The sequence below is a fragment of the Tyto alba genome, unplaced genomic scaffold (genome assembly GCF_018691265.1).
Source record: "Tyto alba isolate M040663 unplaced genomic scaffold, T.alba_DEE_v4.0 Super-Scaffold_7, whole genome shotgun sequence".
In the NCBI taxonomy this organism is placed as follows: domain Eukaryota; kingdom Metazoa; phylum Chordata; class Aves; order Strigiformes; family Tytonidae; genus Tyto; species Tyto alba.
Window position 1 is genome coordinate 19,692,675 of NW_024881328.1, and position 24,962 is coordinate 19,717,636.

Sequence of the window (24,962 nt, forward strand, 5' to 3'; positions counted from 1 at the left end):
TCTGTACAGGAAGGAGGTGGGGGGAGAGCTCCCATCCACCACTTCCTTGTTGAGTGCAAACAGTAGGAGGATGAATGTTTGTGTGTGAAATGATCCTTTCTTTTCTGTGATCCTGTGAATTTTTCACACCATTTCCCCTTTATTTGAAAGGAGTTGTTATGGTTGTCAACTGTGTTATACCAGTTCACTCCCTGTCTGCAGCTTGTCCTGTGCAGTGAGCAATCAAAAAAAAAACATTTGTATGTTTAATATTACTTCGATGTGAATGTACAAGGTTCTCAACAGGCTTAGAAATACAGAAACCTGTTCTGACAATTGAGCTAATAGAGTGTTAGCAGAAATAAATTTTCTACACCCTTTCTAGAGTTTATCAAGAGCAGAGGACAAAATTTGGATACATTTTGTATGTACCCAAGGCTGTGTTTCTGCTTGTGGTATGGTTTGGGCAGATTGCCTGTAGTTCTGCCTGATGGCAGGGCAGTTTGTCTCAGGAGAAATCCTGGCACATGTTGAGGAGGAGCTGTGGATCACTCTGAATGGTGCAGTTGAACAGGTTGTTTACTAGGTCATATTTATATGGAGGGACTGAGAATGATCCTGCTTTCTTACTCCAGCCCAAGTCTTGATTCCCTTAGTTCTTGTTCTTGATTCCCTTAGGCAAGAGGGAGCAGTCCTGACACAGAACTGTTGTTGTGCTTGGAGATGTTTTAAATGGGAGAAATGCCTGTTATGGTTCTTTTCTTACATGTGTTTTTCAAGGTGTGTTGGTGATGTAGGCCACTCTTCCCCCCTGCCCACACTCAGCACTGTTCCAGGGAGTAGCATTTCATGTTGCCCTTTAGGAATTAGGTTATTAGCAGTTCTGCCTTTCAGTTCTGCTGTTCTGGCATGTCTATGCCCATATCTTGCTTTTGGTTTAGGGGTGCTAATGACTTTAAAAAGTCATAGCAGTGAGCAGTGTGTCAGGTTGCTGCAGGGTCACTTCCATTCTACAGCACTGAATCCCAGTGCAAATTTGTGATTTCAACAATAGCATATTCACCAGGTCTTAATTTTTACCCCTTTAACTGTGTGGTGGAGTTATACAGATTTGTGAAATCTGGAATACTCAGGTTTTCCATGCATGCAGTGAATTTGAGGTCATAGGTAGTTTGGACGTCTGTGTCAATGCTGCATGAGTGATGTGAGCACAAGCCTAGAGAAACCCAGGTATAAGAGAAAATCTGGCAGGAGGCTCCCATGGGCTGCTGGAGCCACAGCAGAGAGAATGTTGCTTCAACTTTTCCTGACTGAGACAGCTCCTTAGCCAAGCATGGGTGGTTGTTGATAGTACCCCTGCCCCTGTCATGTACCAGACTTTTTGCCCTATCGCAGCTGGTCCTGGAGGATTTCCTGAACTGGTGATGAGCCACTTGGAAGAATCATCAGCTGCTTACTGTGGAACTCTGAATTCACATTGCTTCTAATATATCTGTGCTCTGATATAAAACAGTTGCAGTGATAGAAATACTAATGTAACACATTAGTCCCATTAATCTAAAAAAAAAAAAAATCTAGATTAATTTCATTACTTTTTAGAAATAACAATAATATGAAGGATTTTTTTTTTCCATTGGCTGTACTACTTGAAGTAGGGATAGACACAGATAATATTCAAGCCAATTTTTGTTTTCCTAGACTTCCAAAAACATTGAGTGTCCTAGTTTGCAAATATGCTTCTACACTGAGGATTATCGTAGTTTGACAGTCAGCAATTGAAATATTCTTTCATACTGTTTTTGAATCATATATTACTCATTTTCCATATAACACCGTAATGACATATTTGGTATGTTACTCCTATGAATAAGAGCCAAATCCATCTGGCATTGCACACATGAGTAATCCTGGTAACTAAGTTTTATAAGTAGAAGCAGCAGATCTGATTTTTTTTTCTTATTTTATTGTGTTCCTATTATTTCTCTTAGGGTTTTGTCCTTGAAAGAAAATTATTTTACTATAAATCAAACTATAACTTTTTCTTTTTTTTTTTTTTTTCCCCCAGCTTGCTGTCTGACAATCAAGCTGTGTCTTGCAGGTTTCAGATGCCAATAAAAATTACAGCAGCAAAGAAAGTTAGCCAGAATCTAGCAGCTAGTTTTACTGGTGTGTTAACAAGGAAGAAAGGAATTTAGTGCATATTTTGTCATTTATATAGATTCTTCACTGTTGTCAGTCAAGTAACTTTATGTTGCACAGAAGACCCAGTAAGAGCAAATCACAGCAGTAAGGTGTTTTCTTGTTACTACTCACCTGACTTCAAGAGATTTCTGATCCTCTGCTTTCCTTCTCACATTGAAAGTGTGTATTTGCATGCGTATCATTACTATCATAAAACTGCAACTTTGCTATACAACACTACTCATTTATTACTTAACAGTAGCTGTTGCTGTAAATCAGTTCTAGTGCTGATTTTATCAAGAGTACAGGATGTTCCTGGCAATGTTTATTCTCAGATTCTCACTGCAGTCCAGTTCTCTACCAATGTAGCTTGTTTTCCATTTTCTGTCACTAGTTGTATGCATTTGTCCTTTGCAAGTTCGTATCTCACTGAATTCTGCCCTTCTGGGAAATAGTCTTACCCAGTTGCATACTTCTTGACCAGAATGTGCTTTCTAGTCTCAGATGAACTCTTGATGTTTGTATTTACTTTATCCTTCTCTAGTATGTGCCAACGCGTGGGCATCATGAGGAAAATAAAGAATCTTGAAAAAATTAGGTAGAGAGAGTCTGGAAGAGGGTCCAGAATAGAGGTTGAAATGGTGTTGAAGAGAAAAGAGGACTGAACAGTGAGAGAGAAGAGTAATAAAAGAAAGGGTAAAGTGGAGGAGGTTGTTGCTGTTCTCTAATCATTCTTCAAAGTAATTTCTGCCCCCTTAGCTGTCCCCTCCAGTTCCCTTCTCTAGAGCTTAGTAGTACCTGAACCCATCTCTCTCTCCGTCCTCTCCTGTATTTCTTCCGGAGTTTCACTTCCTTGCATTCCTACTACAAGAAGTAGGCTTGACTGTACTATATCTTTACACTCTGAGCAAATAGGCCTCAGGTGAAAACTGTCATGTGTTGTTTGTGTTACATTGATATAGCAAGTTTATTACTACTACCAAAAAAGGTATCTTTACTGCTGAATTTATTCTCCTGTATCAGTGACTCATTTAATTATTTTTCATCAGCATGGTATGTGCTCTATAACTATCATTCAGTGAGTGCCATCATCTCAGATTTTCCAAAATTCAGAGAGCTGGGGATCCTAAGCAGTGATGCTCTTCACTGCTAGATGAAAAATACTATAGCTTGTCTTACAAATCTGGTTATGGAACAGAACTTTATTTAGACAGTGTTCAAGGAATTGTTGTTCTGCTGGATAATCAGTTTTTCAGTTGACTGCTAGCCTGGCCCCTATCAGCTGTCATAAAGGACTTCCAGTTCCTCTCAGAAATCTGAAAGACATTAGAAGAAAAAATAACTATGCATTCCTGGAGAGACTGGGTTTCATCCAGAGTTTGTTGATTGAGATTTGCATTTAAATAAGCAAATAAGGTGATTTTTTTTTTTTCCAAGACTTACAACATTTGAGCTATGAGCACTGAATATACATGTGCATTAAGGTGCTCTGTGAGTTCTGGAAACTTTCTGAGTGATACGGAAAAAGAATAATATGTTTCCAAAATATATTTATTAGTCTGCACTGAACAGTTATGAAGAAAAATAACTGGTAATAGGAATGTAGTGGGAAGAGAGAGAGGAAGAATAAAATGGGGAAGTTGAAACAGATAACTTGTTTATCTGGAACAGCCTAACCATGTAGAAATGTTTACAAAGGAGCAGGGGATGGGAGGTGTAGATGGTGATGTATTCTTTTTGAAGTTCCCATCTGTATATTGACACCTGAGAGGTTTCTTTTGGTTTCTTTCTCCTGATAGGTAAAACAAAGAATGCGCAATTACTAAACCAGCTTTGTTAACTGAGCTAGATCTGTAGATTTAGACTTACGATATGGCAAAGTAGTTTTTGTAACACTGGAATAAAAGACTTTACCAGCTCATTCTATGCTACTATCTGTGCTGCCTTTTTTCTGTGAGATACCATTCCAGCCTCCAATAGTCACTACATCTGCACATCACATTCTATCTTTAGATTAGCTTGTTTAATTAGCAGACTAGACATATACAGTAAGTAAAGAGGGATCAATCTGAAGGTGTTTGTGTATAAATGTTCTTACAGCATAATTGTAATCATGTTTTCTATGTGGCAGTAAGTGATATGCATGAAAGAGTCTGGATAATCTCACGAAATTTTAGGTATTTGCTTGCTCAGGGCAAAAAAAATGCTGTTCTAGACTTGATATTTTTATTTTTCCCCAGATACCCCATCACAAAGGGTACAGTTTATTCTTGGAACAGAAGATGATGATGAGGAACACATTCCTCATGATCTCTTTACTGAGCTTGATGAAATTTGTTGGCGTGAAGGAGAGGATGCAGAGTGGAGGGAGACAGCAAGGTGAGTGTTTTCATAAATTTAAAAAAAATTATCTGTAGCTATTGGTTGCTGGTGTATTGAGGAATGATTTCAAAGATGTGGCAAGCTCAGGAATAGATTTTGCATATAAAGCTTAAATAAACCCATCATTTTAATCCTTAGACTGCTAGTATTACAACAGCATTTGTTGTTTCCCAGAGCCAAATATTTTCATCTGGATTTATGAAATATAGGTCAGAATGAATATCAAGGGAAAAAACCAAAGTAAACATATCATGTATATGAATTAAAAATTACTGGTTTTATTCATATTTTAGCTCGTAATTTTAAGAAGCTTTCAAATTTCGTATTCTGTTTGAATCCTCAAGAAACTGATAAAATTACCATTACAAAAAGATAAAAGCAAGGTCTGAGATTACTTTGGAGCAATTAAAGTTTTACATATTGTAACTGTCAATGAACAGTTGATTTTAAGACTTTGAGTATTCACTGTTGGATTACTTTGTTTCTGCAAAAGTAGTGTGAAAAACTGTTTAGATTGCTCCTCTGCTGAAAAAAATAACATTGGAACAGAACTTTTTTTTTCACATTTGTTTCCTTGAGCACCTAAATGGGAGATGACCTGCTTAGTTTCATTAAGACTTTACATTTCCCAGCAATCCTTGCTTCATTTTCCTTCTTAGAACTTTAACTCTCTCTTTCATTGCCAGTATTTGTTGACAGTGTTCCTCAGTGGTGCCCAGAATTCTGTGGACCACATCCCTGGTGTCAGTAGGATAAAAATTGTGGAATTTCTGAAATAATTTTGCAGGGAACTACGTATGTGGGCTGTTTGTTGTGAATATGGCTGTTAGCTTTCCCTTTAATTTTACTTCCCAGAGGGCCGCTGAATTTTCTATGACCTTCCTCTCACTTATGTGTCCATAGGAGTCATAGAGAGATGCTAAATATAGATCTGTACATGTAGAAAATTCTCATACGGGGATTGTGCCTCAAAATGAATGTAGTAGTGTTCCTAAATAATCTTATTAATATTCAGAGGGTTAAAATCTAATCAAGCTAATCATCTGCAGTGTTCTCATACTGATTAGGAATATATAGAACCTCTTCTAGAAAGGGTATTGACTTCTATTGTGATTAAAAATAAAAATCACTCTGGGTTTTGTCATTTTCAAGCAGGGAAATAGCACCTTTTTTAGTTCAACTAAAAAAAAAAAATCCCCTTGCAAATCATTGAGTAGTCGTGTTTCTGAAAAATTATGTCAATTTTTATTAATATAAATACTTAATCAAGATAGAATTTGAAAGGAATAGGTGAAATAAAGGAATTTCTATTTAGATTGATCTGTCTGTATGTATAGCCTTTCCAAATGTAATTTGAGAACTGAAAAATCAAAAATGTTTAACAGAAACAAGATGAGATTGTTGAAAAAAAGACAGGAAAAAACAATATATTTTTGGAGGTCAGAAAATGCAAGAGTGAAGTATAACAGCTAATAGTAAAAATTTAATTAGAAATAAGATGAAAATAGAGGAAGAGTGTGATTGTCATGCAGAAAGAAGTGGTCAAGATAAATGATCTTTTTCCGTTTGGATCCAAAAATTTCAGACAGCGTTTGACATGGGGTAGCTAGGTGTTAGAAAAGGAGAAGATGGCAGTGAAACAATCAAATGCAAAATGAAGGCGATACTCAAAATGCTTTATCTATGCAAATAAGAGGGTGCAATAATTTCCACCCTAGAAAGCTGAAAGAACACATTTTTCGTGGGTATGGTAAATCCCATCTTTCTGTGACTCTATCAGGTGGGTAGTTGTGCTATAGCAAACACAGCAACACTATTCAAGAAAGGATAAAAATGGTCAGAACGAGCAAAGGTCTGATGGTCAGATTTCAGAGCTATACAAGGCTTAGAACAATCTTTGAAGGAAAGAATCATTGTAGATTTGGAGCTAAGTAGAAAATTGGATAAAATGCAAGACAGTGGTGTATCATGTCAGACTAAATAATGCTATTTAATCAGATAATTGATTGTTGTTTTTCTGACAAAGAAAAAACAGTGGATCTCTTTTTTTAGCAAAGTGTTAGATATGATACAGCAGTGGGAATTTATTACTTAAAATCTGTTTTAATGTAAAAATTACATTAGCGGGTAAGGAACTATTTGAAGAGGTACAGCAGGTCATGCTGAAAATCTATTAGTGTGGAAGGTAGTGACAACTAACTTCTGAAGAATAAGTCTTAGTAAATAAGTTTATTATTGAATGACAAAAATGGGATTATAGTAATGAAACTTGCTGATAAAAAATTTGGAGATATTGTTACTCTAGAAATAGTTAAGAATATCATACACAAAGAACAAGGTGACTTGGAAAAAATAATAGAAATGGGATGGTGTTTAAGATGCAAGATCATATACATACAAACTAATGCAGTGGATCACTTTCAATACTGGTGATTGATTCAGGATTGCAGAGATACTGATTTGATTAAAATAAATGGTATGGAGAGGATACACCCTTGGTTATTCCTCTTCCAGCCTTATTGTATGTTTCCCATCCACCTGGAAAATGCCACTGGAAGTATTTGTAAATCTTACTATCTGGCTTTGGACATAGTTCCAGGTAGATGAATTTAAATGCCAATGATACAGAGGAAGACTTGGTCATTAACAGCATTTAATGAGAGTGATGGCACAAAGTGGTTCTGCATTCTCTTCACCAAGCTCTGCATGGACTAAAGGGTGGGTTGACTCTGATGCAGTAAATCTGTATCTTTGTATTTTCAGTTTGATTGGAAGTGCATCCACAGTTCAGCCTTAAAATTCTTTAAAAATATCTTGACCAAACTGCATAAAACTGTTTGAGACACTTTGTTCTTGGCTGATCAAAAGATCAAGAAAGGGAGCCATGGATAAGTTGGCCAAGTGAGAGCTTGGTGTTCTTTAGGTAAATCTCTTCTACTCACATTTAATTTACTTGGAAGAGTAAGACCTTTTCTAGGTTTTTTTTTGGTTGGTTGGTTGGTTGTTTTTTTTTTTTTTTTTTTTTTTTCTTTTTTTTTTTTTTTTTTCCGCAGCAGTTAAGAAACTCCAAGGTTTTCCATTCTCCAGTTTCCATAACGTTTCTCATTAGCAAAAGCATACCTACAGTTTAAATAGTAGGACCAAGAAAGTAAAATGCTGTTACAGCCTATTTCATTCCTGAAAATTATTTAGGCTGTCCTACCCATGGAATTAGCAAGGAGAATGGAATAACCTAGTTATGTTGAAATAGTGATAAAATTAATTATTTTTTCCCCCACTAATTGATTTCAAGCCAGAAGAAACACATACCTTTTAAAATCAATAATCAGTCTTATAATATTTTTTGTACATGGCCCAGCTGTACAATTGTGTAGAGAACGGATGATGTATAGTTTCTATACAGAAAAAAATATTTCCTGTCAATCTGTGGAGAAAGACACTGAGGCATAACGGTTGGGCTTATTTTATACACACAATAGTATAGTTGTAAATTACAGCTATTAGGAAAGCAATTCATGTTCCAATCTGTCCTTTTATCCTCTTGTGACTGTGGCTGGAAAGTAGTACCTGACTTGTAGCAGGTTTTACCCAAACACTTGAAACTGATTTATTTGTTAATATCAAATGAAAATTTCAGGAGAATACCACTGCATTTCTGGAACAGGAAAACATATGTTGTAAGGAGGAAAACAGACACTTTGGAACCAATAGGAAAGTGTCTAGGCTTGAATTTTAATGAAACAGCACAGTTATGAAAATAAACCTCTGTCCATAGTTTAGAAAGTAAATTGTTAATAATGATTAGAAAATGGCTGTACTAGGGAGATATTATGAATATGAAGTAAAAATGCATCTCTTTTGAAACAATACTTTTCTTTCAAGGACACTAGGTCAAAAAAAACTAAGATTTTTTTTTTTTTTTTCACTCCTGCTTTGTTTCTGACCTGCTTGTTTACTTTGGTTCATTTTCTAATTGGCACAGGCAGGCAAAGGTCATTTGGAAATTTATACAGATTGTAAGATTACATTAATAACTTTGACTTTTGAGCGTGTTGTGAGTACATACTCCAGCTCTCTGCTGCAGACATAACAGACTGTAAAATGGATCATATTCAACTTGCCCACTTCATATTTTGCACCAAAATGTTGTAACTGTGTCCACAATGAAGTGTGCACACTTCTGTTGACTCCTAAAAAATCAGTGGAGATGATCTTAAAAGATGTAACATATGTATATGTGTGTATGTACACACACATGCATCTGAGTAATATTTTTTCCACAAGTATCATACCTTGCTGAAACTCTTGTTGACATGTCTTATTCCAGCAAGTATGCTATGAGAGGAACTAAATGGTATGATTGATATACCTGTGCTAGTCTTTACCAGTAAAAGAAAACCATATGAATGAAGCTGCTCTTCTTTGTGATCAGACACAACTAAGATAGCTCTAAATATGTTCCAAGCACATAGGATCCGTGTGACACATGAGCTCAGTATACAGGTGGTGTTGATGTTGTTTTCTAAGAAATTATGAAAGGATTTTATTTATCAACCATATCAATTTAAAGGGTTAAACTCCAAAAGTAAATATATTAAATTTTGCCCTTTTCTCTGAGAATCCAAAAAGAATAGAAAATTTGCAAACTTTGGATCCATGCTTGAATTTGAATTTCAAAGACATTTCTATCCTTGAATCTTGTACATGAATTTAGGGGGTTGTTAAAGTGGTATTATGATTTTTAAAACCACTTGAACACTTAGAATTGAACAACTATGTGTAATATTAGAGATTTGTTTGTTTTATGCTTTCTGCTACTGTTTCTCATTTGATATGTTAAATAAGAATTATCAGAGAATAATAATAAGAAGAATTAACAGAAAAATTTCTGAAAAGATAAAAGGTGATAAACATGATTTTCTCTTGATGAGATGAATAAACTCCTATAATACTCATTAAAATCAAAATAGAAGTAAATTCCAAATGTTGAATTCTCTCAGCTGGGCATGATTTACATTTATGTACTAGCCTGTTGGCTAATAATGTAACAGTGTATAATGTGTTTAAGCATGTAAGTTTTAGTAACAGTAGGAATTTGGATGCAATCCTTAGAATTATACTGTTCAAATTGGTTGAAACTCAAATAGAGGTGATCATGATGGCAAGTATGATTATTTGAGCAGTAGCAATAATTTTCTGCGTATTTTTATGTTGTGTGTAAGCTTTGATGTCTGATTGACACCATAAACTAATTAATGCTGTTTTCATGATATAGACTTTTCTTGTCTGTGTGTCCTTAGTAAGTTAGAGCTCTGGTTATGAGCCTGCCTCTGTCCCATCACCTGTCTTAATGAAACTTTTAAGAACATGCTTATCTTTTATCGCTCATGTGAAATCTGTTTAGAGTTAGTATGTATATTCAAAATAGGTTATATCAAAGACAGATTGCAGCAGCATAATCAGATAAGCAATGTTGAAGACTGTTTACATGAACAGAAGGTAATGGCAGTGTGAGGTTTCTGATATTCTGTAAGAATCTATGCTTGGATCATTGTTTTTAGGATATACGTAGCATGATTTTTCAAATCAGCATAAAACAAGATTGATGGTACATCAGAAATAATTGGGAATACTTAAGCACAAAGATCATAATCTTCTAGAACTCATAAAGAGATTAGAAATATGCACAAAACCAGAGGTATGAGAAGATAAAAATGTAGATATTTTGCAGAGTCTTAGGAGGCTATCGTTTAAGGAAGACAAATAATGCGCAACGTTTGTGATGGCCACAAATAGGTCTTGCATATTTTTGGCTTGGAAACATGAGCGCTATGAGTAAGCCAGGATCAGCCTCTTCTTATGGAATTCAAGTGCAACTGCAAAATGAAAAAAAAAAAAACAAAAAAAAATTTTTTTTTTTCTTTCTCACATGTTTTTTGGTAAGTTTACTGAGTTGTAGCTCATCTCTTTCAAACCATGGCTTTGAATCTGGTGGGGGTGGCATGTGTTAATTTCTGTTTGATGTCCATTTGGATATTGTTTTCCAAATAGATTTTCAAACCATAATTTGCATATGCAAATGTAATGGTTAAACTGTGTGGAAGCAGCTTTTTGTGTGTGCTGTGTCCTTCTTGCTGCTTCTCTGAAATAATTAAAAGGTAAAGGAGGTAGCGTGGGTAGGCTGGGAAGAGAAGAGAGATTGCAATGAAGGGAATGGGGAACAGAAGTCTGATGGAGAGGAAGGACGTCTCATGAGCAAAGATGAGATACGGAAACTGGCCAGCACAGAGGAAATGGAGGGAGGAGTCTTTAAATACAAAGTGGAGGAGAGGTCTAGATACAGGAGATTGGAGATTTGAGAGGAGCTGACGAGTTGAGGGTAAATTTTGTATGTAAATAATGGGAGAGTGATTAGGAGGTAGCTGATGCATTTAGAAGAAATGGAATGCATCAGGAAGGGAGCAGATATGCTGGTGATGAGTGGGTCACTGGAGTGGTGGCTGCTTGCAGGATGGCATCAGAAAGGCAAGAATCTGGTACACAGGGACCGAAAGGAGGAAAGTATCTAAAATATGGATACTCAGCCATATTTTACAAGAAAGAGCAGAGCTAGGCAGCTGGGCCAGGAACAGAAGAGGACAGCTATGTTTGCTGTGTTACTGGACTGCAAGGCTTGGTGAAACTGGAAATGGCTCAGCTTTAGAGGTGTTAAGGCTTTATGCTTCCCTGCTGTCTGGAAATAAGTGTGAAGGTGCTGTCAGGGTGTGAGGCTCTGCTTGACTTATCTGCTGCCTGGTCCATATAAAACAGCTGAGTGCTGTTGAGTCAAGTGCTGGAACCTTGTGCTGTGTCTGCAGCTGTTCAAGCCTTGGCAAGCTGGCAGGCTGCATGGCTGCATGCAGCAACATCTGTGTATGCTTGAAAGATTTAATAACTTTAATTTAAAACACTTTTGCTTATGTCAACAGACTTCTTCTGTCTTTTTTTTTTTGATGTTGTTGTTTAGTATTCTTTTAACATTTTTAGTGTGATTTTTATCAGTAAGCAATTAAAAAATTGTTCAGGAAAGTTCATCCAGCTGGCTAGTGACAAAAGACTTGATCCTCTCATGCCAGTTTCATGCATCCTTTTACTTTACTGAAGTCTCTCCAGATTTACACTGAACCTGAGAACAGGCAAATGAGACTTACAATAGTAAGTGATGATGTTACTGGATTCTAAAGTGTTATATTATGTCATTCACTTGGCTGTTTTGCCTGAGTAAGGTCCATATTTTGGATCCTGAAAGACATATTGCTTGTGTGTGCATGTATGTGCCTGTGAGGTTTTTAATTTTAATTGTCTGAACTTTTAAATGAAAAATAGCCTATATTTTGCATAATGTTTTACTGCCTTTATGAGTAGCTTAGTGCAAGTAACTAACAACTTAACTAGCAAATCTTGTAACAGTGTCTTTTCTGAAAAGGTTATGGTGGTGATAATGGATGCAGATTCTGTGAAGTGTCAATATATCAGTATATTTACTTCAAATGAAAATTGTCTCTTTGTTGTGTTTAGTCCAAAGTGAAGACTAAATGGAGAAAGTTCTCTCCTTGTGTTCATACTATGTATGTATAGCTTTTGTTTTTCTCTACCACAAATTCTTCTCTATCCTTTTCATACTACTTGTTCTATCATAGAAATGCCACTGTATGCCAAATAATTACTCAAAGTTTTTGTGAAGTACAGTATGATTAGTTAATACACTTCTCTCTTCATCTCTGTGGTCAGAATTTATCTTAAAAAAAAAGTATAATACAGCATTATATAGGAAGAAGCAGGCAAGGCAAGTTTCTCATATTTCTTACGATGAAAGATTAAAGTGAAATCGAAAGACATGTTTTAACATTGATCTTCCAATATCTGTGGAAGTAATTTATTTTTCATTTTATGCACAGTGGAGTTATAAGATTGGTTGTTTGCACAGGTGGTTGAAGTTTGAAGAAGATGTGGAGGATGGTGGAGAGAGGTGGAGCAAACCATATGTTGCCACACTGTCACTTCATAGCTTGTTTGAGCTGAGAAGCTGTATCCTGAATGGTACAGTTCTTTTGGACATGAGAGCTAACTCCATAGAAGAAATTGCAGGTACGTACTGATGTTGCTTTTATTAGTTATGAAAATAAAAATGAAGCGCTTACAAGACTGCTTATAAGAAAGCTATTGCATAATAATCAGTTTGGTTTAGAAACTCTAAGGAAATATTTTACTCAATATATTAGAAGAGAATCTAATATCTGACACAACTGGTAAATACATTTTATTTATATTGTTTGTATAGACTTTGCTATTTTCAGAATCAATTTTTATGTAAAAGAGAAAATTAAAATGGAGCAGAGAGGACAGTTTGGATATATTTCATTAGAACTGGCATGTTCTCTGCTCCTACTCTGGCCACCTCACATTGTGAATGATGTGTGTGCTAACATCTCCAAACTGAATATACTGCTATGCTAATTGCAGAGAATCTAGCTTAAAAAAAAAAAAAAAATATATATATATAGATAAGTATTCATCATAATTATGTAACATGAAAACTGACCAGTTTAAAAAACCATGTCTCTGAGTTGAGAGTGAAATCAAGTACAATAATATTAAGTGTAAATTTTTCAAAAATGTTAAGGTATGTTAACTTCTTTAACTGAAGTCAAGTACATTTTCTCCATTAAAGGTGTATTTGATAGTTGCAATTCTAGAGCTTTTGAGAACAGTAAAAGCAAAAAGCAAGAGAGAATATAGTGGATGAGTCTTGTCTCCCAAAAGTATAAGGGAGATTGAGAGTGAATGCAAATTTCTGTGTTCCTGATGTTCTCCATAAAGCTTATAACTAGTTACTACAGGGGACTTTTTTTTTTTGGTAGTGTGTTTGTTACTGTAATAAAGCAGGTCATTAGGGGCTGTATAGTACAGACTTGTAATGCAGAGCCTCAAGGAGCCCTGAAACTACAAAGGCTTCATGGCCATGCTAGAATCATGCAGTACAGTCTGGTGTGTTTATTTCCCTTTCCAAATACAACAGCTAATTTGAATTAGATCATTTATAGAGTTGTTAGTAGACGAGAGCTGAACATAAAATAAGTTTCTCTAGTCCATCGAAACAGAGATAGTATATGTATCATAATATAAATATATTTACATTTAGACTAAAACTCATCATTAAAATGATAACACCTTGTCCAAGGGCTCATGTGCTCTAGAGAGTGTCTAGTGCTATGTCCTTGCCTCTGTTGTTTAAAAATCTCTGTCCCTTCCAGCAGAGAAGACACAGAGCAAAGAGCTGTACTATTTTGTAATATGGGGTCTCTAAGTTTCATGTTCATGATGTTTATTGATTTGGTATCCTTCATATCTTACATCTACTTAAAAGTTTTACCTTGCTTCTACCTTACTGTTTTTCACAACATTTCTGAAAATGGTGCTGTATCTGTAAATAATATACCTGATATTTTATAGAAATTATACAAATATTGCCATTCTATACAAATACTGTATTAGATTTATGGTATTCTCTATATTGCAAACTTTGCTTGAAGATCAAACATGATGCAACAGATATAAATTTGGGAAATGAGCTCATGCACGGAGAAATGTGTTTGAGTGGTTGTTGAGGCCCTTTTGTTGCCTTGTCACAGGCACAAAGTAGTGTGTTAACAGAACATGTAAAATACACAAATAAAAAGTAGAAAACTTTTGCTTAGGTAAAGGTAGAAAAGACAGAGCAAGAAAATTTTCTAACGCTAAGGATTATCAGGGAAACTGGTTTATGGGTGATATATAAGTCTATGTAAGGTCCAGGTAAAACTTATTTTAGTTATTTACATTATCAGATAAGGGAGATACTGTTCAGTGGGCTATACTTAACAATGGAAATAAAATTGACTCAGATAGTAGTAGCTGCTTTTTACATTTACCTTTCCCAAATTGTTTATGTCAAACTGACACAAGATATTATTAATCCGAATCTGCAGAAACTTGTGTGGGTTTTCACTCTGTGCCGAGATCTGATCCTCCCATGAATCATGGCCTGAATCAGAGCTTCAGAATGTCTTGATAATGATAAAAGATAAACATGAAGAAGAAAAACCAGCTGATTTGAAAGAACAAAGGTGTTTATCAGTCTGCTGCTCTATTTTTTTTAATAATTAAGTACTTAGATCTGCTGCTTGATGTTCTTTTATTTTTTTTTTTTTTGCTTAAATAGTACACTAAGATTTTCAAGTTTGAGCTTTACATTTTTAATCCAGAAATCACTCAACTTCTTCCATAGTCAGCTAAGACATCCCTTCCAGAATTGTTTTTAAGTATATAAAAAAGTAAGAATTAATACAATAAAAATAACTTCAGAAAACTTAATTCATTTTTTCTGTTTTTTTTTTTTTTTTTTTTTAAATACTGTATAGTGAGACCACAATAAATTCATGTTTATAATCTTTTAATTCCTAGTTAGTTGTAGTAATTTTGTTTGTTTAGTTAATGTGGCCAAGAATTCTATCCTTCACAGTACTAATTTTGTTTTAAAAACTCATCCCAGAAGTTGTCCTTCAGTAGAGAATTTGATGAGTTACTGCAGTGCTATTTTCAATCAGTCCTAATTTCAGCATATCTTGATTTGTTTATTAGGAAAACTAGTTTCTTCTGAGAAGAGGCTTTAGGATGACTTTCGTGAATTGTCATGTACCATTTTCACTTTAAAGTGCCTGTTGTTGTGGCAGATTTGGGTGTATTGCGTTTGTTGTTTTATTTATTTGAACTAGTGGGATCTCTTTCTGATAAGGTGATCTGACACATGATAAGGTTTGCATGGGCTTTGCTTTGTCTTTGAGAGAGGATTTCTTTTTTTCCCTGTGCAGATTCAATAAGCAATTAGGTAATTATTTTTTCTTTAAAACAGCTTTGCAGGTTTTTCTGGCAAATGGATAATTCTGTAAATTATGAAGACATTTTTCCACCCTAGAAATAAAGTTACTATTCCATTTGCTTTTGTCCATTATTATTTGTGTTTTAGTAACACTGCTTTCCTCTTCTTCAATCAAGTTACTTTGGAATTTGTTACTCCAGTACTACATATGTAGTTCCTCCTCTCCAGTGTTTACAAGATGTTACAAAGACTGTGGCATACATTATGCAGAGATGGGAGGAGGAAAGACCAATAGCAGTGGTGACAAGCATGCCACCAAGATATACGTGCTAGGTGTGTTAGAAATTTGATAATCCAGAATACTGTGACAAGCTGCTCTTTTTCCATGTAAACGACTGCTGGACCTGAAGGTTAGACAGAACTTGTATCTCTTAAGAAATCCTTTCTTGTCTGTTCCACTCAGTTGCTATTCACTGTCAGTAGTTACAATCCTACTTATAGTGTGCTATACAATGCAAACATTGTATTCACCCTTGAGTTGGTATGTATTCCAGTCGTATCTGACAGTCCTGACACTTTGGAATTTAAAGAAGTGTTTACCCTCACCTGTCGGCTTCATTTTTTTTCAACATTTAACCCTTCTTACTTTGTTTGCTAGCCATTCTCATGCTAGGCTAGTCCAGTGATCCTGATGGTCACTTTTGATTGTTCTTTTCAATGCTGCTGCGTATACCACATATAGGAGAATTTGCAAAAACAGATAATACCCTGTGGTCTTAAGTGGTACTCCTAAATTAACTTTGGTTCTTGTACTTCTGATTCATAGTTTATTACTATGGGTTTTGTTTTTTAATGCAATCTGTTGATAATTTTGCTGCATTATAGTGCCTTATATCTTTTAAGAACAAATAAACTGTACACATGTACTTTATTTTTACTTGCCTTAACAGTTTGTTAGGGGGAAATGTATGTTGTGTATTTGTTGGTAATGTCTTGCTATCTGGGCTATATTCCAATATCAAATTATATTTCTGTAAATGCAGTGCCAGTTGTCTTATCCTTGAAAGAGGTATACTTAATCTTCATTGCTAAATTGACAAAGAATTCCGATTTGTTTTAGCCAAGGCTTTTAATCTATAAACACTTATTCACTAGTGCATTAAATTCTCAGCACTTAGCCTTTGAAAATTTCTTTTATTAAAGTCTATGTTTTAAGACCTTAATGGGCTTGTGGTAAAATGAAAAACATCTTTTATACTGTTTCCATGGCTTTCAGAACATTTTGTGTTTCATCCCTGGAAACTCTGATAGTTCTGCGTAAGAATATTTTGGCACCAGGGATGTGTTGAGAATTTTTAAATCATCCTGTCTTCCAGCATGTCCATTCTTTATTAGATTCTTTTTCATTCCAACTGTCTTATTAAAAAATGACTTGATGTACAAGACTATACATTTCTTTGGAGAGGCACCCTATTTTCTTTGTTGATAAAGAGCTTATTCATACCTATGATGCTGAATTCACAGCAATATCTTATTATAATAGAGACTTCGGAGATGAATTTACATTGTCTCATCATGCAGCAAAACAGCATGTTTATTCCTGAAGTTTCTCAAATTTTTCTTAAATTTTGTGAGATAGGTTTTACTTTTCCCTTGAAAAGAGCTCAACTCCTCTGCTGAACTTTATCCTGTTTAAGAATGCATTTTTTTTAATTAAATGTATTTTAGAGTTTTTTATTAATATTTTTAATATGTGGCATTCTTTTATTATATGTCTTTGCAGTGGCTTCTATATCAGTAAGCTAGCACTCCATGCACAAGGAATTCCTTTGAACATTTGATGTAGTAATATTTTATCGATCACTTCTGTATAGAACATATGTTAAAAGGAAGTCTGAAAAATCTATGTAATCAAAACAATTTATTTTGGAACTTGTCTCTTGAGGAGGTATTTGCCAGATTCTGGCTGCACCATTAGAGAGCAGCTTCACTGTGTTGTTCAAGTTGGCAGATGAAAATGTTCTCTTTTGATATTTTCATTTAGTTCCTTTGAAACCATGTAGAGTCTCATATTACCATCTGGTTTTTTGATTGTAACCACAGAATGAACCCAAAAGGTTCTTCTATTTAACATATGATGCCATTTTCTGTTGTTTGGTTCAAAAACTGCTCGGTCCAGCCTTTAATGGCAATGCTTTCTTTACAGCCTGAGTCACAGATATTGCATTTTTTTGTAATTGTGCAGAGTGTACTGTGAACAAACATCAAACCTTGTCTAATACAAACTGTGGCCTCAGCGTTGCACGATGGTGCTTTAGCAATTTGTATATGTTTGAAATATTATATAGTCCCATTTATTTTAGATAGTTTAACTACGGTTTATTTTTTAAATTAGATTTTAAATATTCCCATGCTTTCCAATCCAGAGATCTGACTGTTTTTTCCCAAGCAGTCTTTTGTATGTTCCTCATGATTGAATTTTCAATCTGTGTAACAGCTTAATCTTGTGATTGAGGTCACTGGACTTTATGCTCAACAACTCAGGGCATTACATCCCAAGTGTGCAATTTTATTGATTTTGGTAATATCATGTTAAACTTTCAATCTGAACAAGTCATCTTTTTCCTTTGTTTGATTTGAGCTATGTTACTCCATAATAATGATATATTTAAACTGGGTCCAGTTTAGATTTTATTTTACTGGAGCCTTTTGTTTCAGCTGTGACAATCACGTTGTGTTATGTTTCTGACGGTGCTTTTATGGTAAATTTAACTTTCCTTACAAACACTGAAATAAAGCATGGAATTGCCTGTGAGTAATCTGCTTCTCTATTTGACCCTACACCTGTCTATTGTTCAGCTTTCACCTTCTCACTTACCCAGTTTTTTGCCTGTGTTTGCTTTATTTACAGCTTACCATGTGGTGATTACCTCTACAGAGAAACCCCTATCAGGTTTTGTTCCTTTGTCTGTGGGTAAATTGTAAATCTTGTAACAACTTCTAACTAGCATGGGATTTTTTGTGTGTTTTGTATTTTCCCATGTTAACCACAAATCTGGGAATTTTTTAGATTGCACAAGTCAATCTCATCTTTCATTTTGTGTGTAGAGACAGAAATAACGTCACTCATGGCTCTTGTTCTGTTTAGAGATGCAAAATATACTGTATTATGAGGTCTCCATTCTTCTTTTGGTAGCATCCATTGTGGCATGTTAGCATAGCTCCGACTTAAAACTGTGGTTGCTCTCTGAGCTGCAAGCTGTGAATTTTAGCCTCATTTCTACTATTTACAGTTTTGTGAAATGCTTGCTCTCGTTCTTCAGTTAAATTGCATGCTATTACTTTAAAAAACAGACATTTTTCAGTCTCTGTTTTTTCTTTTCAAGTAATTCAGCTGAAAAGTTGAACAAAGTAATTTCAGGTAGAGCTGGGAAATGGAATCCGTCTCTCAGTGCACTGGAATGCTCTGCCTCCTTGGATGAGGGGGCTAAATCTGCTGGTTGATAGCTTGTTTATAATCACTGTTGTAAACACTGTAAATGAGTCTTGGTCCACAGATGCAGCCCAGGAATCCTAATTGTTAGTTTTCTGTTGCTAAGTCACTAGGGAGGTATATATTTGGGTACCTTTTGGAGACAGGTTAAGATAGAGGACAGCATTTAATCTGAACGTCTTCCATAAAGCACTGCTTTAGGATTGCTTCTGTTTTCTTCTCCCCTGCCTTTAAAGGAAGGAAAACAATCACAAACCAAACAAACCTTGGCTATTAAATTAGGTTTTGTAGTTGGCTGTCACTGCAATCATGACGCACACAAAAGCCCTTATGTTCTAGTTTTTGTCATTAATCTCTCATTTTGTCCTGCAATTGTACAGTTATAAAATTTGGAAGATTGAGAAGTGTATATACCAGCCACTTTTCTGGTATACACTGAGTTCAGTTTCTTCTTGTGTAATTTGTCAGTACCAACCTATATCAGGAGAATACAAGCCCAGCAATTCAAAACTCATATTTCATCTGGTACCCAGCAGAAAAAAAAAAAAAAAAAAATCAACAAAAAAAGCCCAAAACAACAACAAAAAAACCCCCAAACAACCCAGAAAAACATCTGGATCTTCTTTCTTTACTCACCACTGCAAAAGCCAGGCCCGGTTTATCCTGTTTACCTGTTAGTAATTTCTTTTTGGACTTAACAGGTATTTTGGTGCAAGTGCAGTATACCTTCTGTACATTTATTCTGTGTTTCACCCGGGAGTTTTGTGTAGTACTGTAAGTGAGGTGATGGGCACACTGTGAACCTGGAGCAATGGGGAACAGGCTGCATCTACACTTGAGTACCTCCTTATTGCTCATTTGTTCGGGTCTGGGATGGCTTTGTGTGGATCTGGCTGCATGTCTCTCTACAAAGATGCAGTGTGCAATAGATGTCTCCAGAGTGAGTGGAAGCAGCCAACCTGCTTTTGCATTCCTGCCAGCCCTAGAGGTGGGACAGATGCAATTTACTCTGCTGGGCAACACATGAGCTGCACTGCATTTGAACTGATTTGAACAACCTGGGTAAATTGTTCACAGGTGATGAGGAGTTACATTTGAGTTACTACTATAGCTTGTTTAAGTACTCACATTGCTCACATTTACTCACAAAATCAATTTTAATGTAAATGATGTATTGTAACTGAGTCTGAATGGAGAAAAAAATTATTGAAATTATATGAAACCTCAAATTTCTTTGAATCTTTTTAAATGACCAGGGCAGGAAGAGTGTCTGTCTAACAACTTGAAAAAATTATTTCATGATTCCAGTATGAATCAAGTTTCCTTATTGAAGGGCTATCTTACTTCACTGTTCTTGATGCCAGCAGAAATGGTATGGTATGAGCAATTAATAGAATAGGTAGTAACACTCTGCTGGTGGGTAGTCCACACATTGCATCTTGCTGAAAGCTCCATATGGTTGTGAAGCACCCTTGAAAAACCTAATGGTAAGCTGTGTCTCTGGCTGGAAAGGGGCTCTGCCGAATTTAAAAGGTCATTCAAGAGGAAAATTCTTTAAAACAAACAAACAAAAAAATCCCCAAACCTTTGTTGCTGAGCATAGAAACTGTGGAGAGTCTGTTACACAGGGATGTAGCTGAGGTACAGTGCTGTGAAGTTACAGGTCTGTATTCTTTACTCTGTTTTGTCATATGGAGTTTGGAGAAATGGCCATGTGCTCTAGATACAAAAGTGAAAACAGGACTTTGAAAAGTAGGTGCAGCTTCAACTGGTGGGAGCATATAGGATCGTCTCACAAGACTAAGGAAATAAAGTTTTTAAAATGAGTTGGATAAAATGCTTCTGTTTGCCATTTACTCTTGGACTTTAACTATGTTGCTTTGTTTTCAAGCTTATCTTTGCAATCAAGAGTTATCACTGACATTGCAGAGGCTTGGCCTTTTTCAAAAGATATGTTGAAATACCTGGGAAGAAACAGGAGGTTTCTGATAGGTGCTAATGGAGACAGTCTTTCTTACTACTATTCAGATCTGCTCAGGTCTCGAAAACATGGTCAAAATACAGCAATCTGGCCGTAATTTGACTGCATTTAAACTCCTACAGCTGCTACTGCTCATGGGTCTGTATTAAAGGAATGACAACTAGAGGGGGGAGTATCAAGTCAAGAAAACATGTCTTCAGTCTTTCCAAATCTGAATGCATCTTCCCTTATTACATGTGGCAGAGGTGCTACAGTAAAGGGAAAGTTGTAAAAAAAGAAAGCTCAAGGTAAGCCACTTTCTTCTCAGTTTGGCAGGAAATAAAAATTGCTAGTCACCAACACTGGCACTAGCTCCATGGCTTGTGTGGCTGTTAACAAGTCTAGCACAGCATCTAGGCAAGGAAGAGAGTAGGGATATGATTTTCTTTTTCTTGGCATTTTTTTCTCATCAGGTGGATCATCTTAAATATTGATATCATCCTCAGCAGTTAATATATTTTAATATTTAATATGGAAAATACTTTAATTCCAGGAATGACACAATACAAATGGAGTTCCACTAATATGTAAGCGTGGTGATGACCGCAACCCTAAATTTGCCTGTTCTAGAGGAGTCCTTTTTTTCAGCTCTTCCTTTTGATTTCTATCTTAGAGCAACTCAAAGAAGGTAATCTTTGTTTTTGCATCTTCTACAATTTATCTTTTGGTCAGCAGAATTAAAATGGAGGGGGGAGAGGATCATTTCAGTTGTGCTTTAGCACAAATTCTCCAAGTTATTTATATATATATATATTTTTTTTTTTTCCCCCCTGTCATGTTACAGAAAGTACTGGTCTGTTTTGGAAACTGTGACATACAAATTCATGTACTAAGGCTGTCTAAAGGGAAGAGAGTCTTATCCTCAGGGCAAAGACAGTTCCCCAAAAGGCAGTATAGTTGAGTTGAAAATGAATATTTTTCTTGGAGCTAGAGCTTTCTTTTCTTTTGCTCATGTGCTGCAAATTCTTGGCTCCTCCTGAAAAAGTTCTGCTGAAGACTTTCTCTTGAGCATGTTACCTTCTCTTTTGCCTTTCTGTCACTCATTTTTCTGCCTATGCCTTTCTCCCTTTGGAGTCTAGAGTTATAGAAAAACTGTGTTTGTCTAGACTGGGAGTGCAGAGAGAACTGATCTGGTGGTGCTTGAATAAATCCCTGGAGATAAAAGTTCCCTTCAGAGTCAGGTGAGGCACCCCAAAACCAGTTTTTATTAGTTTAGGCACACCACCAGACAATGTTACTCTTCGGTGTGAGCCATCTGGTCAGTGTTGTTAATACGATGCAGAAGGTAAGTGCTGGAGAGGGTCAAAGGCAACATCGAAAACCTCTGCATCACTCTTGTGAGATGCAGATATATCTCTCGTGTTTGCACCTGTTGACAGCTGCATTTATCTGTGGACCGAGCCTTGTCTTTTTGTGTGTGTGTCGTCACAGAGATGTAGATTTGTGGGTGGCTTCTTCATAGCAAGTAAAACATGCAGGTAATTTGTTGTTCAGCTCTTAAAGAAGTTATGTATCTCATACATTGGCTTGTTATGTAGATATTGAGAACTTCAGAAAAACTTGTGTATTTTTCAATGTATATACAGTGCATAGTTGACTTAGCAATTAAACTCTGCTTTTAACCAGCATAATTATTTAATGCCTTTTATTATCTCTCTTATTTTCTCTTGCTCTTGGCAATTAAAAAAGACCTGACGAATTATGTCTCTACCGATGATGCATCTGCTTTTTATTTGTTCTGTTCTGCTTGCTTTTCCACTGAGTTTACTGGTAGATATGAATCTGACTCCAGCAGAGAATCATGAACTGTCTGAATTTTCAGCACAAAGAGTTTTTGACTCAGCTTATTATATCACTATTTATGTGTGGTACAGTTTATTCCAATGGATATACAAAGACAGTGTGTACTTAAATGCTGTTTTACTAACTTTGATACAGAATTTCTTTTTTCCTTTCTTTTTCTGTTAAGGATTATTATGGTTGCTGGCAGGATTTCCCAAAATAATAATTAAAAAAAAAAATCCCACAAAATTCTCAACAATTCTTTCCCATTTGAAATATGTAATGCACATACTTACAGATAGTTTTGAATATGAATATGTAAGAATATTTGCTGACAGTGGACTGCAAAAATAGTTGTAATTTCTTAGAAGGGAGATCAGTTTCACTCACACTTCCATGTAATGATTCTCTTGCAGGAACATTATATGTGTGTCAATAGAATTAGATCCTATTAAGTTTTTTAAAATAATGCAGCGAATTTTCCTGTATTGTCCTACCTGAAATTTCTTTATATTGTACTGAAAGTATTGTAATTATAGTTATAAGAAATATAGAGCTAGACTGTGATCTCCTGTGGTAAGTATAAAGGGAATAAAAAAGTTGTTTCTTCAGAGCATGCCAGTCCTTTGTAACAAATAGGGTAGGGGTTATTTGGGAAAAAAAAAAAAAAAAAAAGGATACCTTATACACATCATAATCCTGGGTTTAAATGCATTATGTATGACAGTGCTTAGGGACTGACTTCAAAGTTACATGGGTGACGTTAATTTGGGAACTGCATATCTTTTGAGGGGTTGAATTTTTTACATTAATAGCATCCTTTTTGATTTTTTTTTTTTTTTCCTGAGAGTAAACCACTTCCAGATAAAACTTACCATTTAATTCTGTTGCATTAAAGGAACTGATACCTTTCATTTGTAATCCTGTAGGATACTAGTTCTTATTATTGCAATTTAAAAAGAAAATATTTCTGCTTTCCCCTCTTTTATTATGTTTATGTATATATTTTCAGATATGATTCTGGACCAGCAGGTGGGTTCTGGGCAGCTCAGTGAGGATGTTCGTCACAGAGTGCATGAGGCATTACTGAAACAGCACCACCATCAGAACCAGAAGAAGCTGAGCAACAGGATCCCAATTGTGAGATCCTTTGCTGATATTGGAAAGAAGCAGTCTGAGCCCCATTCCATGGATAAAAATGGTAATGCATTGCTTTATTTTGCATTTTGAGCTTTCAGTAACATCTACCTTTTCAGTATCGTATGTGCTTTTTATCCACAGCTTGAACTCAGCATGATTCTGATCTGAAAAGCTACTGTGTAAAAATGATACCTTTTGCATGAGAGAGATTCCTCTTATGCATTCATTAACACACCTGTTTAAATTTGAAATTCAGGTATCCTGCACAATTCAGGCCTGTGTAGAGATGTTCAAGGGAACTAGCTCAGGTGCTGGAAGCAGGCTGTGTTGGTGTGCAATTCTGTCCTGGGTAATCATCCCCGGTGCAGCACAGCTCAAGTACACCTGTGGATTAGGCACTCTGTGTGATCCCTCAGACTGAGCTTGAGCTTCTTTGCACAGTGTTTCTCTGAACTGTGGACATGCTCTGTTAGTGCCAGAAACGTGATATGTCTATTTTTGACTTCTGTTGACTATCCAGGGCCTATTTAGTTAAAATGTAATGAACTGTTGGAATAGTTTCCAAGTCTGTGACAGTATACGCATTAGCTAGTGTCCAACTGGTTCTTCAGATTTCATAGTTGAGTTTGAGGGGTTGGAAAATGAGAAAAACATTTTGAAGATGACACTGTTGGAGGGATGCTGCAAGAACTGTATCTTGTTCTTTCAGAAGATCACTTTGTGGAAAATGATGTTCATGAAAATGAGAGAGCATGTTTGCAGAGTGGTTCTGCCACCATAAAATATTGGCCTAACTTTTTTCCCTCTTGCTTTTACAGAATCCTTTATAAGCTGTACTGTTGTTATAGGTTAGCATAATGAAAGATCATTTCTTATTGCCTCTTCCTTATTTACATAAACACAGGACTGTGTTATGAAACTTGCAGCCAACTTTTGCAAATATTTACAACTAATTGACTAGATTTATACATTGCAGAATTGCTGAGCCTCTGTATCTGGTATCATCACAACACCCACAACATTTTTGTCTGAATATCATTGGGCTATAGTGATTCTTATTCCAGAAATCACCTTAGCTTTACTGAAAT

The 24,962-nt window shown here is 35.7% G+C and overlaps 1 protein-coding gene across 1 annotated transcript in view; it reads left to right on the plus strand.

The window, feature by feature from the left end:
• The window catches only part of LOC104361158 (sodium-driven chloride bicarbonate exchanger), a 111,073-nt gene that overhangs the window by 42,600 nt on the left and 43,511 nt on the right, over positions 1-24,962 (plus strand). Inside the window, exons 4-6 of the mRNA XM_042784412.1 lie at positions 4,401-4,539; positions 12,509-12,669; positions 23,747-23,935. Coding sequence (XP_042640346.1) covers positions 4,401-4,539; positions 12,509-12,669; positions 23,747-23,935 — 489 coding nt within the window. The remainder of the gene's footprint in view (positions 1-4,400; positions 4,540-12,508; positions 12,670-23,746; positions 23,936-24,962) is intronic.